Raw genomic sequence first — 13799 nt, 5'->3', positions numbered from 1 at the left:
GCGTATCAACCCCCCTCCCTAGTAGGATTTTTTGTTCTTTATAAATTTCTGCGAGCGGAGGAGGAGGGGGGTCGGTGAAAGTGGAGAGGAAGACTCACGTAGCGGATCATTTTCAACTCATACTGACTCTTGATGTAAAAAAAATTGGCTTATCTTCCATGATTGCTCCACTAATTTCAACCAACCAACCAGCTGTATAGGTGAACATAAATGTCGGGTCTTGTAATAGGCTTGTTTGGCTGTACCAGCCTTTGCTCGCGGACGAAGAGGGGATGCGAAAAGATACAGTTCACGAAAATGTAACTTATTGGAGACAGACACTACAGATCGTGCACATTTCCAGAAAATAAATTAGACGCAAATTATGAATTGACAGGCAGTCATTCACTGATGAAAGTGTGGGACATTTAAGATATTTAACATCTTAACTGTAAGTTAATAGTGGTGTCTTCCAATATTCTTTCATATTTTCCTATTTGTAGAGGTAGGATTTTAATAAAATAATGGTGCCTTGTCATGGAAATGCAAGTTAGCACAATTTCTACTTAATATGGCTTTCACAGCAATTAATTGTTAAGTCAATAGACTGCATGGCTTACATGATTAACTCATTTAACTATTTAAATAATATATGGCAAGTTTAGACTCAATGGTCAATACCATAAATGAGGTTATATTGTAATGTAGCCTGTACCTACAGAAAAAGTCTAAAAGACAACAAAGCCCAGATGCACTGCTTTTCGACTAAAATATTTCTCATCCTGTATGTTTCATTCTTACTAGGTATCCCCTGTTTGGAGGAGGAGCCAATGTGATGTTCTATCAACAAACTTTATACTTTGTAATAATGTCAATTGTGATCTTTACCACTCTGTTCTAAAGAGATGCAGTGGTGGTTAACATCTGTGTCTTTGATTATCTGTTGTGTTGCATGATGCAGTGACAGTATTGTAACTGACACAATGGGCACATTTTGAAATATGTGATCCATTTAGTAAAAAAAGCCAATTAGAGAATTTTGAAATATGTGATCCATTTAGTAACAAAAGCTTACTGGATAAGCCATTTTTTCTGTCCACAACTGTGATAGTGATATTGAGCATTAGACTCTCCCCAGGTCCAACCATACCTAAGGTGTTAACCGCCCAGTATGATACATGGTGTTTTGTGAGTGGCTTTCATGAGAGCAACATCTGGATCATCATTCTGACATCTGATGGGAGCTCAGTTGCTTCTACTGATTTAAATACCCACATATACTCTATCTTCACTCTATCAATGCCTTATACGATATTACCATATATATAAAAATGTGTTTATAGAGATCTATGACCAGTTTATACAGCATTGTTGGTCCTGAATTTGTTTCTGGCAATTGTGGAAACTATATTTTGTCTTTAAAATGGCTGTTCTCTTTTATTCTACATTTTCTTCCACTTCCTTCTCCATCCATTCTGACAGGTATAAACAAATTCCACTGAAAATATGGCAGCTTATTTGCACGATTAGCAGTCACCTTTGGCTTGGAAATTAACTGGGGGAAAAGCAAAGAGAGGGAGAATGTGTGCCATTTTTAAGTGTACCTCGAGGTACAGGTATACTTTGTTGAACCTGAGATGTTGCAATTAACTGCACAGAATGATCTCATGGTCATTTGATCATAAATACATGTTCAGCTCAGTCTTACAACCACAAGTACCCCATTAAGGAGGATTGGTCAGGATCTATCATTCATCGTTCACCCCTTTGTGATGATTGTAGGAATAGCTATACATGCATCAATGTATCCACATTAAGCCCAAATAGAAATCTGATAAGTTGGTTAAAAAGTGCAAAATGAAACGAAGCTGACAAGCTCTGTTTTCAATATGTATTGATTGATAATGAAAACTTGGTACACATCTACTATAGGAGCTTATGGTATGACCCCACTTTACAGCACCGTCTTCAAACGGTCACAAACTACAGCTCCCATGATTCCATTCACAAGAAGTAAACACGAAGAAGCGGGTAGGTGGCATGGTGCTCATGTGCTAACTAACAACAATAATGTTAGTTTTTTTGTTCAGTTTGGAGTTTAAATGAGATGTTAGAAATCGTTTCAGTTTAAATTGGATTTACTGTAGTGAAATATGTAGCTGCCTGTTAGCAGAACCCAAGCTAGCTAGCTAGCCCTTCAGCCAACAAATGGACTACGTTAGCTACTGGTACCTTGAAACCTATTTGTATAGTACTCCTAGGTTTTACAGCAGTATTAGCTTGATTTCTTGTGTAGTCCGTATGTCCGTATTCTTGAAGGTACAATATTAGTTCACCCATTATAAGTCTACCTGCTGTATCAAGAGATCATGTTATATAAGATTCCAGCAGCATGATTTCCTTTTTATAATAAAAGTAGTTCCCTTTAACTTAAGCGCATCATATTCCGTTTGTTTAAAGTGTCCCAAAGTGAGGCATTGACAGCAACGCACAACACTGAAGAGGAAGCCAAGTGAACATTTATAGCACCACTCCTATTGAACACAAACCATTCAAAAGAGAGAAGATGCCATACCACTGTGTGGCCTACGGTTGCAGTAGGACAGCTGAGGATGGGGTCACTCTCTACCGGTTCCCCAAGGACCCCGAAGAGGCCCGCAAATGGGAGAAGCAGGTCCAGCGCACCCGTAGCAACTGGGTCGCCTCGCCCACCTCTCATCTGTGCAGCGAACACTTTGGGAAGGAGTACTTTGAGCCCAAGCAACCCTTTCCCGTTCTGAAGGCTCTGGCAGCTAAAGGCTCACTAAAGCTGAAGCCAGGGGCAGTCCCTACTGTGTTCATCCGACCCCCTTGCTCCACGTGTGAGGGTGGGGGCTGCAGCTCTTGTCTCCCCAGGTCCCAGAGGAAGGGCATCCCTGTTATTCCAAGGGAATGTGACATGGTGGGTTAAAACCCAACACACTGAACTTAAGTGTGTTTCAATTCAACTTAATATGATGCCTCAATGAGAAAAAAAGGATGACATTGAAGCTTCAACAAATCTTTGATGAAAGTGATATTTCTTTGTGTGGGTCTCACTGTTTCTCATCTCCCGTCAGCTTGAAGGGGCTCCAGTGTCTTTTGAAGATGTAGAAGGAGAGGAGGATGATAATGAAGAAGAGGATGAGGATGAAGAGGAGGAGATGTATGAGTCCGGTGGAGAAGTGGGTAACCCGGCTAGAGACGATGAACCAGGTGAGGAAGTAGAGAAAGAAAGAGGGAATAAGAGGAAGTGATACATAGTAAAGTTTTTTTGAGGAAACTCTGTTGGCAGATTGTGTCATTACATAGTTGCAGCTGAACGATCAGAATATAAACCTTTATTGAAATAGCAGATCAGATCAAGTTAAAGACATGCATAACTCGGTCCTGGTCTTTTCCCAGCGGTGTGTGAGATGTGTGGCGTCAGCGGCATTAGAGGCACCTTCTACTCCAGGACCAAGCGTTTCTGCAACGTCTCCTGCTCACGCTCCTACTCCTCCAACTCCAAGAAGACATCCATCCTGGCTCGGCTACAGGTGAGACTTTGTTATTGCAATTTTATATTTTTATGACCAAAAAAATATTATCTAAAGGCTTTTTAATTATGAAAAGAAGGGAAATGTACATAGCACTGAATCAAACATATTGACTTCTGTCTCTTATATGGGGAGCCTGGAGAGCTTTAGGTGGAGGTATTCCTTAAAAGCACAGGCCTGACTGCAACTGTGACAATGTTAAATGGAATATGGCCATAACTGTGTCAGAGACCACTGAATGCTGCCTGTTGACTAGTCTTGGTCTCCCAGGGAAAACCTCCTACTAAGAAGGCTACAGTGCTGATAAAGACACCCTGGTCCACACCTGCAGGACCTCAGGACATTGCCCCACCTGGACAGGATGGTGAGACATGCACACATATGTTGAAACACGCTCATTCCCACGCTGCAGTGCCACACTCACACCCTCGTGGTCTATGCCTTCCTCCTGCAGGTTTTGACTGGGGTTCATACTTGGAGAAGAAAGGTTGCCTGGCTGCCTCTGTGTCCTGCTTCAGACATGTGAGCACATACAGTCCTAGACTGTAGTTCGTACCACACTCTACACCTCAAGCCCAAACCCAACGACCCCCCCCTATCCTCGTCCCTTCACACGCACCCTGCCTTACCCTGCTCCTCCGCCTTACCTCAAGCTTCTTTCTCCGTCCCTGCCCCCAGGTGCCTCTGTGTGTTCAGTGGGATGACATTTCCGTGGGTTTGAAGGTGGAAGTTCTGAATACCAATGCGGTTCTGCCCAGCAAGGTCTACTGGATTGCCACCATCATTCAGCTGGCAGGTTAGCACTCTCCGGTAGTGCTAGAAAACTATACTCACTGTTTACATAATCTAGCTCTTTATTTGTATTCCATTCCCTCGTCATTTCACCCCTTGTTCCCTGCAGGTTACAAGGCTCTGTTGAGGTATGAGGGCTTTGAGGAGGACAGCAAGCATGACTTCTGGTGCAGCCTGGGATCTGGAGACATGCATCCCATAGGCTGGTGTGCCATGACGGGCAAGCTGCTGGTACCTCCACAGGGTGAGTGTGCACATAACCCACATGTCTAAATGCACATACACAGTCTAAATGCAAATACACAGACACACACACAGTGTAGCTCACATCCATCCAACTGTGTGTTTAAATGTTATCTAGGGCTGCAGCAGAACATTCCTGACTGGAAAGAGTATTTGATGAAGAGGCTGGTAGGAGCCAACACTCTGCCTGTGGATTTCTACCTCAAGGTATATGCTTTGGACACACCCAATATTAGGTGATATATCAGGACATGTGGATGGAGGCAGTAGCTTCAAACTAGCAGCAGAGTGTCTAGGTTATCCTTGCAAAGCAGAAGTGTCTCCTTCTAGTTGGCAGAAAGTCTGAGGTACTCGTTCCGTGCGGGCATGCGCGTGGAGGTGGTGGACCGCACCATGGTGAGCCGGACGCGGCTGGCGGTGATCGACTCTGTGTTGGGGGGCCGCCTGAGGCTGGTCTACGAAGACGGGGGGAAGGAGGACCCTGCAGAGCCCCTCTCCGAGTTCTGGTGCCACATGTGGAGCCCTCTGCTGCACCCAGTGGGATGGTCCTACAAAGTGGGTCACACCATCAAGAGCACAGGTGAGGATCAGACCCACTAGTGGTAGATCATCTTATTGGTCGTGTAAATGGGATCCCAGTTATTTGTGGGTCTGTTACCGAGTTTATATGGATCTGTTTTTTTTTTCTTCTTGATCCCAGTCACAGAGGTTGGCAATCCAGTGCTCCGTAAGGCCTACTATGACAGCAGTCCCATGCTCTTCAAGAAGGTCAGAACATAGAACAATGAGAAAAACCTGCATGCGTTATGAGTATCCAGTGGGGTATATATGCTGTGCTATACTGTGTTTATGTTTTTTTGGCCATATTACCTGACAATATCATGACAAGTAATTTGACCCCTATAACAACCTTATTACACTGCTATGACAACCACCAAACAACAACCTGCCCCTCCTGTGCCCCCTCAGCCCAGGTGTGTGTACATGGACGGAGGTTTCTTCGAGGTAGGAATGAAACTGGAGGCCATCGACCCTCTGAACCTGGGCAACATCTGTGTGGCCACCATCCAGAAGGTATAGACAGACTGGTCCTGAGGCTCCATCACTAGGGCTCACTGGAACACACAAGTGCCAAACCCTGTTCCTGGAGACCCATGGTCATGTTTGTTTCCTCTCCAACCCTAATATGTCATTCTAGTAAGTAGCTGGTTAATAACATGGATCAATTGGTACTTTTTCCCCACGCTTCTTTCTCTTTTTCCATTCCTTCTCCCCTCTCTCTCCATCTATTTTTATATCCATCCATCTCTCCTGTCCCCTCTCGCTCCTTTTCAGGTCCTGTTGGATGGGTTCCTCATGGTTGGCATAGATGGGAACCTATCGGGGGATGGTTCAGATTGGTTCTGCTACCACGCCTCCTCCCATGCCATATTGCCCATGGACTTCTGCCAGAAAAACAACATCCCCCTCACGTTACCACCAGGTACAGTACACCCCTGCCATGCCATGCAGAACCACTCACAGAGGCTCTCTCTTTCTCATTGCTCATGTCGTTCATCCCTCTCCTGCTCTGTTCACCAGGATATGACCAGAGGACATGGACATGGGTCAACTATCTGGAGAAGACTGGGGCCAGAGCTGCACCTAGACACCTGTTTAATGTTGTACGAAAGGCCTGCCTAAAAATCTCCTTCCTAGACTACGCACAACATGATGATGAGAATCATTTACAAATATATGATAGAAATAATTATTCACCGTTTGTCTATGCACATGTTTGCATGTGTGTGTGTGTGTGTGTGTGTGTGTGTGTGCACCCTGTTTCTCCAGGACTGCCAAGGCCATGGCTTTTCTCCCAACATGAAGATGGAGGCGGTGGACCTGATGGAGCCACGCCTGGTGTGCGTTGCCACGGTGAGGCGCTGCGTGGGCCGCCTGCTTCTCATCCACTTCGACGGCTGGGAGGAGGAGTTTGACCAATGGGTGGACTTCCAGTCACCTGACATCTACCCTGTAGGATGGTGTGAGATTATTAGCTATGAGCTGCAGCCTCCTATTGGACCAGGTAGCTGGAGGGGGTTATAGATACATACTCAGTCACTCAGGCTCAAGCTTGACCACATACACTCTTACACATATGGAAGCTATCAACTGTAATATATTTAAAGAGGTTGTGCTGTCTTGTCCTATTCTTGTAGATCCTCTTGAAACTCAGCCACGTGCCAAAAGACACAAGTTTATGGGAAAGAAGAGTAAGTACTCTGCATGCAATTACACGCATCCAATAACTCATCTTTCTTTCATTTCTTGTAGACACCTGAATTATTCTCACAACTTCTCTATGCTCTCTCTACCTACACTCTTGTTTCAGAGAAGAAGATGGTGAAGAAGAAACTAGCCAACCTGATCTCGAAGAACCGCCCTCCAGCCCGTCCTGGCCAGCAGACAGAACCTGAGCACCCCCAGCCAGGGCCCCCCCTGGACCAGAGCAGCCCCCCTGCCACTGCCCTCCTCCAGCCCAAGACAGAGCCTGAGGGACAGGAGAGTATGTACACTCACTGTATCCATATACCATATGTATAGGAATATTTTTGGTCTCCAGCCACTTAACTCACATAGCTATCCCTCTCTTTCCTGTCTGTGTGTCTCCTCTCCCTTCTCTCTCGGGTCTCCTCTTTCTTCAGTCATCGCAGTGCAAGTCAAGGTGGAGGAACTGGAGATGGAGACACCCATCGCTCCTCCCCCCTCGCTGACTGTCATCAAGCAAGAGCAAGAAGTGGAGGAGCAGAGAGGGGACGAGGAGTTAAGCGAGGGGCAGAAAGAGAAATATCAGAGAAAGGTGGAGAAGAAGAACGCGGCTGAACAGAGGAAGGAGAGCATGGACGAGGAGAGTACAGAGGATCCCCAGGACCAGGAGAGCCAGCAGGAGAGCCAGCAGGAGAGCCAGCAGGAGAGCCAGCAGGAGAGCCAGCAGGAGAGCCAGCAGGAGAGCCAGCAGGAGCGGGTCGAACATCAGGAAGATGCTGCTGAGGAACACATGGAACAGTGACTCCAGAGAAGTTAGCACTGTGGACTGATGATAACGTGTTGAACATTCGCAACCTGGACCAGGATGCCAGGACTTCTGGAAGCTCTGTCGGTTAAACCTCGTCGGTGATAATGTATAATCAGTAGAAACAGTGACTTTAATATTTTTCTGTAAACAGATGTACTCAGACTACCTCAAACTCAGCCAGTCAGTTTAAGGTGTGAGACAAACCGAGATCTGGAGAACTCAAAAGCTCAGACACGTCTGAGACACTTCTACCAGGACATGGTTGCTCCTTACGCATGGATTGTAAATGACACTCATTCACACATTTTCATGTTGTGTTATGGTTTATTTCTTGGTTTTACATTCTAGGTTTAGTTTCCATACTCTATTACTGTTGTGTATATGTACAATTGTGGAATAAAATATGTAGCAGATGTGAGGTTTGATAAACATACTGTATATTAGAATGATACTTGGCCTCCATCCTGTATGTTGACATTTGACTTTAGAGACCATAACTATAGATTGGTATTATCAGCAGCTGTACATATAACTAGATATAGCTTATGCTTAAAACCACTGTTTACTGGACTAGGGAGAAGACTAGTGGTTAGGAATGAGCTTTTAGCCATAAGTTCTCAACATAGTGTCACTACATTTGATACTATGCTGATTTGAAACTCCCTTTACAGAAGTAAGATGTGGTCACTTTCAAGGATAGAAAAGTGCAATCCATTGTGTGGGGAAGTCTTGTTTAATATCCTCACTAAATGCTTCAGTTGGAAGTCACTGATCTATATACCGTAGTTATAAGGAACCGTAATCTGTGAGGACTGTACAATGGATAACTGAAGAAATTGTTACTCACTGTATATCCTATAGACAGGTTTAACATACTGTATATATGAGAGACTCATTCTCAGGCCATCTTGCTCCTTTTGGCGGTCTTCTTGGTCACTGCAGGTTTTGGCGTCTGGCTCTTACGGCCTTTGGATTTGGTCTTGACCACTTTGACCTGGCGAGGGGCGTTAAGGTGAGCTGGCTTAGACTTGGTGGACTTGGGGGTCTTGGAGGTTTTTGTAGGGGCGAGGGTGGGGGAGGAGGCAAGGTTTTCACCCCCTGGGCAGGCCTTGAAGACATGGACGTCTTTGACCCTCTGACCCCGCAGCTCAGGTGGATGGGCACAGGTGGCACGCACCTTCAGGTTGACCTTCTCTATCCATCTTAGAGAGAGACAAAGTGGGTTTTTTATGAAGCCTAGACACAATATATTTTTTTGTAGCCCAAGTACTTTCATGTCTGCATGTGAGGGTATAAGGCTTTGTAAGGAGGAAGATAAATAGAGATGTTGGTGGAAGCAGAGACCGAGAACGTGTGTGTGTGTCTTACATGCGCAGGGGCAGCAGGGGGCAGTCACACAGCAGAGGGTTGTCAGCCAGGTTGATGACCTCCAAGCTGGTGAAACTGTTAAGGTCAGGCACCTCCTCCAACTGGTTCCCCTCCAGGTACAGACTCCTCAGACCTGGGCCCAACCCCGCCAGGGAGTCCTTAGACATCTGGAGGAGAAGTGAGGAAAGACAGTGAGGAGGTGAGGGAGGGAGGAAGATCAGGAAGAACAAAGATTTCTGTCTTTCTATTTCCCCTCACCTTCTCCAGTCCCATGCTATCTAGATAAAGATCCTTCAGCACCCTAGCCAGTGGCTGGAAAGCTTGCGGCCCCACCCAGCGGATCGGATTCCCTGACAGACGGAGCTCGCCGAGAGTCAATGTCTTTCCCAGGGCATCCGTGGGGACCTCATTCAGCTTGTTCCCACCCAGATGCAGCGTGTCCAGGTCCGAGGCCTGGTCCAGGGCCCGGGGGGCCACACTGTTAATCGAGTTGGAAGTGAGGTAGAGGCCCCTCAGCTTCTCTGCCCCAATTAAGATGTCTGGCTCCAGCTTGGAGATGGAATTGTGCTCAAGGTGCAGGGCCAGCAGGCCGGGCAGCAGCTTGAAGGCCCCCTTGGGGAAGGTGGTGAAGCGGTTCTTCTCCAGGTGGAGGTAGGTGAGCTGTGGCAGGCCCTTGAAGGCTGATGGGCTGAGGGAGGTGAGCTCGTTCTCAGACAGGTATAGGTAGACCAGCCCTTTCATCCCGTTGAAGGCTCCATCCTCCATCTGCAGGTTACAGGTCTGACATTTAGTCTATGGCCATTTTCTCCAGGGTGACTAACAAAGGCATATGCATGCATACATGCATTAACAATCATAACGAAAGGCATTCTGAATGATAAAGGTCAAAAGGGTGGTCATTGATTCACCTCCACAATCTTGCAGCGTTGGAGATGGAGGGACACCACCTCAGCGACACCGGGAAAACTGTTGCCAGGAATGTAGTGGAAGTCGTTGCCACGGAGATCAAGGAGTCGAGTATCCGGTGAGAAGCCGCGAGGCACTTTTGTGTGGCCACGGTTCTCACAGGAAGAATGGTGGGTATCACCCTTGAATGGGGGTGAGGGAGGGGGCAGAGAGAGACAGTATGAATGGGTGGATGAGTGAGTCAGGGGGCTAAGGGTGGAAATACAGGGGTTAAGGTTAATAACCATCCGTAACAACACACACTAACAACTCACCTCACAGGCACAATTGGCGGGACACTTGACTTTGTTGTCTGGCTCAGGGGTGGGGGGTGGGGTGACCCTCATCTGCTCCTCAAACTCTGCCTTCAGCATCGCCTCCTGACTCTGGCAGCGCAGTTCAGAGGGGTGGATGGCCTCCAGACTCTCCCCAGAGAAGTGGGCGGGGCCCCCGCAGGCCCCCAGCAGCTTGACCTTGCCCCGCAGGGCCCACTCCCTCAGGGGACGCAGGTAGCAGTTACAGTAGATGGGGTTTCCTGCCAGGTTGAGACGCGCCAGCTTAAGGGAACCTGTCGGGTAGAATGACAGTTGATATGATGTGATGGGAGATATGATGGGTTGTAAGGATAGGGATTGTGTTGTGAGAGTGTACAGTTCTCCCCCAGCTGCCTGGTCCCACCTGCAGAGAAGGGTTGCAAAACACGTAGCTGGTTGTGGCTGAGATCCAGGTGTACTAGGTTGGGGGATAGGGACACAGCTGTGTTAGCCAGGTCTTGAAGAGACATATGGTCCATGAAGAGGTGGGTGACCTTGGCCATTGACACTGTCTCCTCCCCCAGGTAGGTCATGGGGTTGTAGCCAAGGTCCAGACGAGTGACCTCTGGGAGTCTGGGTTTATGGAAGTTGGGGGACGTGGTAGGAGAAATTGAAATAGAGACAGACAGACACACATAAATGAGGAAGATGGTTAAACGGCCCTGATTAAAAAAAAATACACGAGATGACTAACGATACTAATTATCTTCTGTCTCAGGCCTCACATCTGTGAGAGCAGAATCCCCACGTCATCTAGTCATGATCTGGCCAAATACGTGGTCAAACTCATCTCATACCTAGTCATGGTCTCAGTGGGGAAGAACTGCAGCTCGTTGTGGTCTAAGCTGAGACGTGTTAGAGTGAAGAGGCCAGCGAAGGCCTCGGTGGCAAGGTAGTTAAGGGAATTGTGAGTGAGACGCAGCCACTTGATGTTCTGCAGGCCCTGGAAGGCCATGTTGGGGATGTAGACCAGCTGGTTGTGTGTGAGGGAGAGCAAGTTAAGGAATCCCAGCTGAGAAAAGGCTCCTGGCTGGATCTCCTCCACGCGGTTACGGTCGATCAAGAGCTGCTTCAGAGAAGTAAGGCCGTCGAAGGACTCCTGGAAAGGAGAGGAGACAGATGGTATTTATCAATAGAGCTGCAATGAGCAAAGAAATCAAAAGATTAGAGAAAGGCACATGTTCTCGAAGCAACCTTGGAAACTAGAGAACCCATTCCATTACTTGCCTAAATGGACAATCTCTCTTGTTATTTGACCTAGAAGGAAATCTTGACTGTATTAAGGATAGCCTTGTATCTTAAATATGCTCTGGCCTGAAAGCATGTGTGTCTGTGACTTACCTGGTACAGTATCTCAATGTTGTTGTTTGCAAGGTTGAGGAAGACGAGGCGGCCCAGGCTGCGGAAGGCGCCCTCCTTCACGGTGCGGACGTTACAGCGCTGCAGCGTGAGGTGCGTCAGGTAGGGGGTGTGCTTGAACGCCCCTGTGGGCAGCGTCTGAATTTCATTCCCTCTCAGGTCAAGCTTCACCGTGATCTGGTGGTGATGGGGAAAGATCACCAAAGTCAAAGTCAGGAATCCAACAGAGACAGAAAAAGATGGCTGAATTCTAAAGGTTGGTCTCTTGAGTTTCAGTTTGGGTGACATTGCTTGGCAACTGCAGCATGTATTCCAGATTTTGTTTCATTCATTTGTTATATGATGGTGGTTATGCGTCATGATATACCTCATCTATTGTGGGAGGCACTTCGGTCAGATTCTTGTTGACACAGGACACAGTGAGTTGAATCTGGTCGCAGAGACACTGCTTTGGGCACTTGGCCAGGTGCACCCCTGGAATGCCTGACAGGAGCAGTACCAGTAAGGCCCACCAGGCGGAGGGACAGCCCATGGAATACATCTGCTGAAATAACAGGTCAGGAACACAGCAGAAATCCAACGTTCATCCGTTTATAAATCGGCATACTGTTTCGGATGGATCTTTTAGCCCTAATCTGGCCTCAATTTGATTAATCGGATTTCAAGAGGTCTATTTCGAATTGGGTTAGTTTTTTGCCAATCGTTGGTGCAAGTCATCGGTGGTATACGTCCATTCCCGGTGTTCTGTCGATTTATCCTACCTTGTTGGATTTTCCTACCGTAATGTATATGGATGACCCTAGCCCCCCCCCCCCCCCACACACACACACACAAGGCTCAGTTATGGGAACGTCATAACTGTAGCTAATTCTCATGAGATGTAATCACTTAATTCTGCACTATTGAGTTTTAAATGTGTTGTGCGTATTTAGCTGATATTATAACAATGGACGAAGGTTAAGGAATTAAGACTAACCAAACAGCTCTAGCCTACCAAATAGTACATGCATCAACAACTGAGATGATTAATTCCGTTTAGGCCTGAACCATATCCCAGAAAATCTTTACAAATTCTTGAACACACAGTATGAAAAGGTCTCAAACTATATAATTACTGTTTTCGTTTGAAATCCCTGTGGATCTTAATAAGAGCTTTAATAAGAGCATTATTGATGTGCAATTACGAATTCAGAGCAGAAACAATGTGAGGAGAGATTTCCCTCGGTAAAATATACCTGAGCCCAGGGATGTGAAAATGAATCCGTAGAACAAATCCTTTCTAGACCTACCAGGTCTGTGCGCAACTGACGCTGAAATTGAGTTTTAACACATTATCACAAAGTTGCCCCCTTTCCAAGTGTTCAGGTCGCCGTGAAGAGAGAGAAAGAGGGAGAGAGATGAAGTAAGAGAGGGGGTAGAAATGAGAGACGGCGGAATTTCCTAGGGCAAAGCCTGTGTGTGTGTCAGTGTCTCCCAAGGGATCAACAGTTTAGACCGCAGTTGAGCTGGCGCGCCGGTTGCGCACAAAGACGCGCAGTGTTTTCGTGCCCGGCACCGAATCACTGCTGCTGAGTGTCTCCTGTAAATACACTGCGGTATGGTGAACACATTTTTTCACAGAAGCTCTTCACGGTTACCTGGGGATTCGAACAGGGCATACATCCTATTTATTCTATAAATCGAGGAGTTGCTTTTGGAAACGCTGTGTGTAAATGAATCTGACATATAATTAACTCCATCTCCATCACTTGCTTGTATTTGTCATTTTAACCTTCTACTTTACAGTCAACAGTGGTGATCACCACGTTTGCAGCTAACAAAGATAGGATACTCACTTTTGCTCGGAGTCCGTGGCCCGTTATTCGGCTTCCTTCTTTTGTACTGCTGTTGATTCTCTCACGGTTTCTGGTCTACCTCTCCCGCTCTTCCCCCGGCTGACCCTCATCCAAAACAAACTTTCCTTATCCCTCCATTCACTCAGAACCCCATCTTTCGACTCGATTCTGGTGAGTTTCTAAAGTGCGCCTGAGTTTGCCTGAGCCTGTTGAGGCTTAAGAAAACAATAACCTACATCCCGCGGCTTGTAAAACCAGACAGGCGGCTTGTTCAACGAACATGATTAATAAATACAACCTGCATGACAAATATTACTCACGTTACCAAACTCAGAAAGTCCTTAAGTAAATA

The 13799-nt window shown here is 46.6% G+C and overlaps 2 protein-coding genes across 5 annotated transcripts; one reads left to right on the top strand and one right to left on the bottom strand.

Moving 5' to 3' along the window:
• Positions 1-1989: 1989 nt before the first annotated feature.
• On the top strand, positions 1990-8057 carry l3mbtl2 (L3MBTL histone methyl-lysine binding protein 2). Of its 2 annotated transcripts, XM_067245036.1 has the most exons (18): positions 1990-2010; positions 2440-2920; positions 3078-3213; positions 3403-3536; positions 3807-3900; positions 3991-4058; positions 4215-4332; positions 4438-4572; positions 4690-4778; positions 4902-5151; positions 5272-5339; positions 5541-5645; positions 5907-6054; positions 6153-6235; positions 6402-6636; positions 6770-6823; positions 6943-7116; positions 7256-8056. In XM_067245036.1, the coding sequence occupies exons 2-18, from the start codon at positions 2546-2548 to the stop codon at positions 7618-7620; spliced, it is 2631 nt and encodes an 876-aa protein (XP_067101137.1). In that variant the 5' UTR covers positions 1990-2010; positions 2440-2545; the 3' UTR covers positions 7621-8056. The 2 variants fall into 2 exon arrangements, with proteins under 2 accessions (XP_067101137.1, XP_067101136.1); XM_067245035.1 differs by having other exon boundaries at positions 3807-4058; positions 7256-8057.
• chadlb (chondroadherin-like b) lies at positions 7950-13610 on the bottom strand. Of its 3 annotated transcripts, XM_067245040.1 has the most exons (11): positions 13448-13610; positions 11980-12156; positions 11595-11789; positions 11051-11352; positions 10817-10826; positions 10618-10747; positions 10215-10507; positions 9903-10082; positions 9253-9759; positions 8995-9161; positions 7950-8828 (listed from the first exon to the last, which is right to left on the bottom strand). In XM_067245040.1, the coding sequence occupies exons 2-11, from the start codon at positions 12151-12153 to the stop codon at positions 8525-8527; spliced, it is 2262 nt and encodes a 753-aa protein (XP_067101141.1). In that variant the 5' UTR covers positions 12154-12156; positions 13448-13610; the 3' UTR covers positions 7950-8524. The 3 variants fall into 3 exon arrangements, with proteins under 3 accessions (XP_067101141.1, XP_067101139.1, XP_067101140.1); XM_067245038.1 differs by having other exon boundaries at positions 7951-8828; positions 10618-10826; positions 13448-13609; XM_067245039.1 differs by lacking the exon at positions 13448-13610 and adding an exon at positions 12848-13075 and having other exon boundaries at positions 7951-8828; positions 10618-10826.
• Between the last annotated feature and the right edge of the window lie 189 nt (positions 13611-13799).

This window comes from Osmerus mordax, chromosome 10 (genome assembly GCF_038355195.1).
Source record: "Osmerus mordax isolate fOsmMor3 chromosome 10, fOsmMor3.pri, whole genome shotgun sequence".
Taxonomy (NCBI): Eukaryota; Metazoa; Chordata; class Actinopteri; order Osmeriformes; family Osmeridae; genus Osmerus; species Osmerus mordax.
Note: the sequence above shows the minus strand (reverse complement) of the source record. Positions and strands in the feature narration are given on the sequence as shown.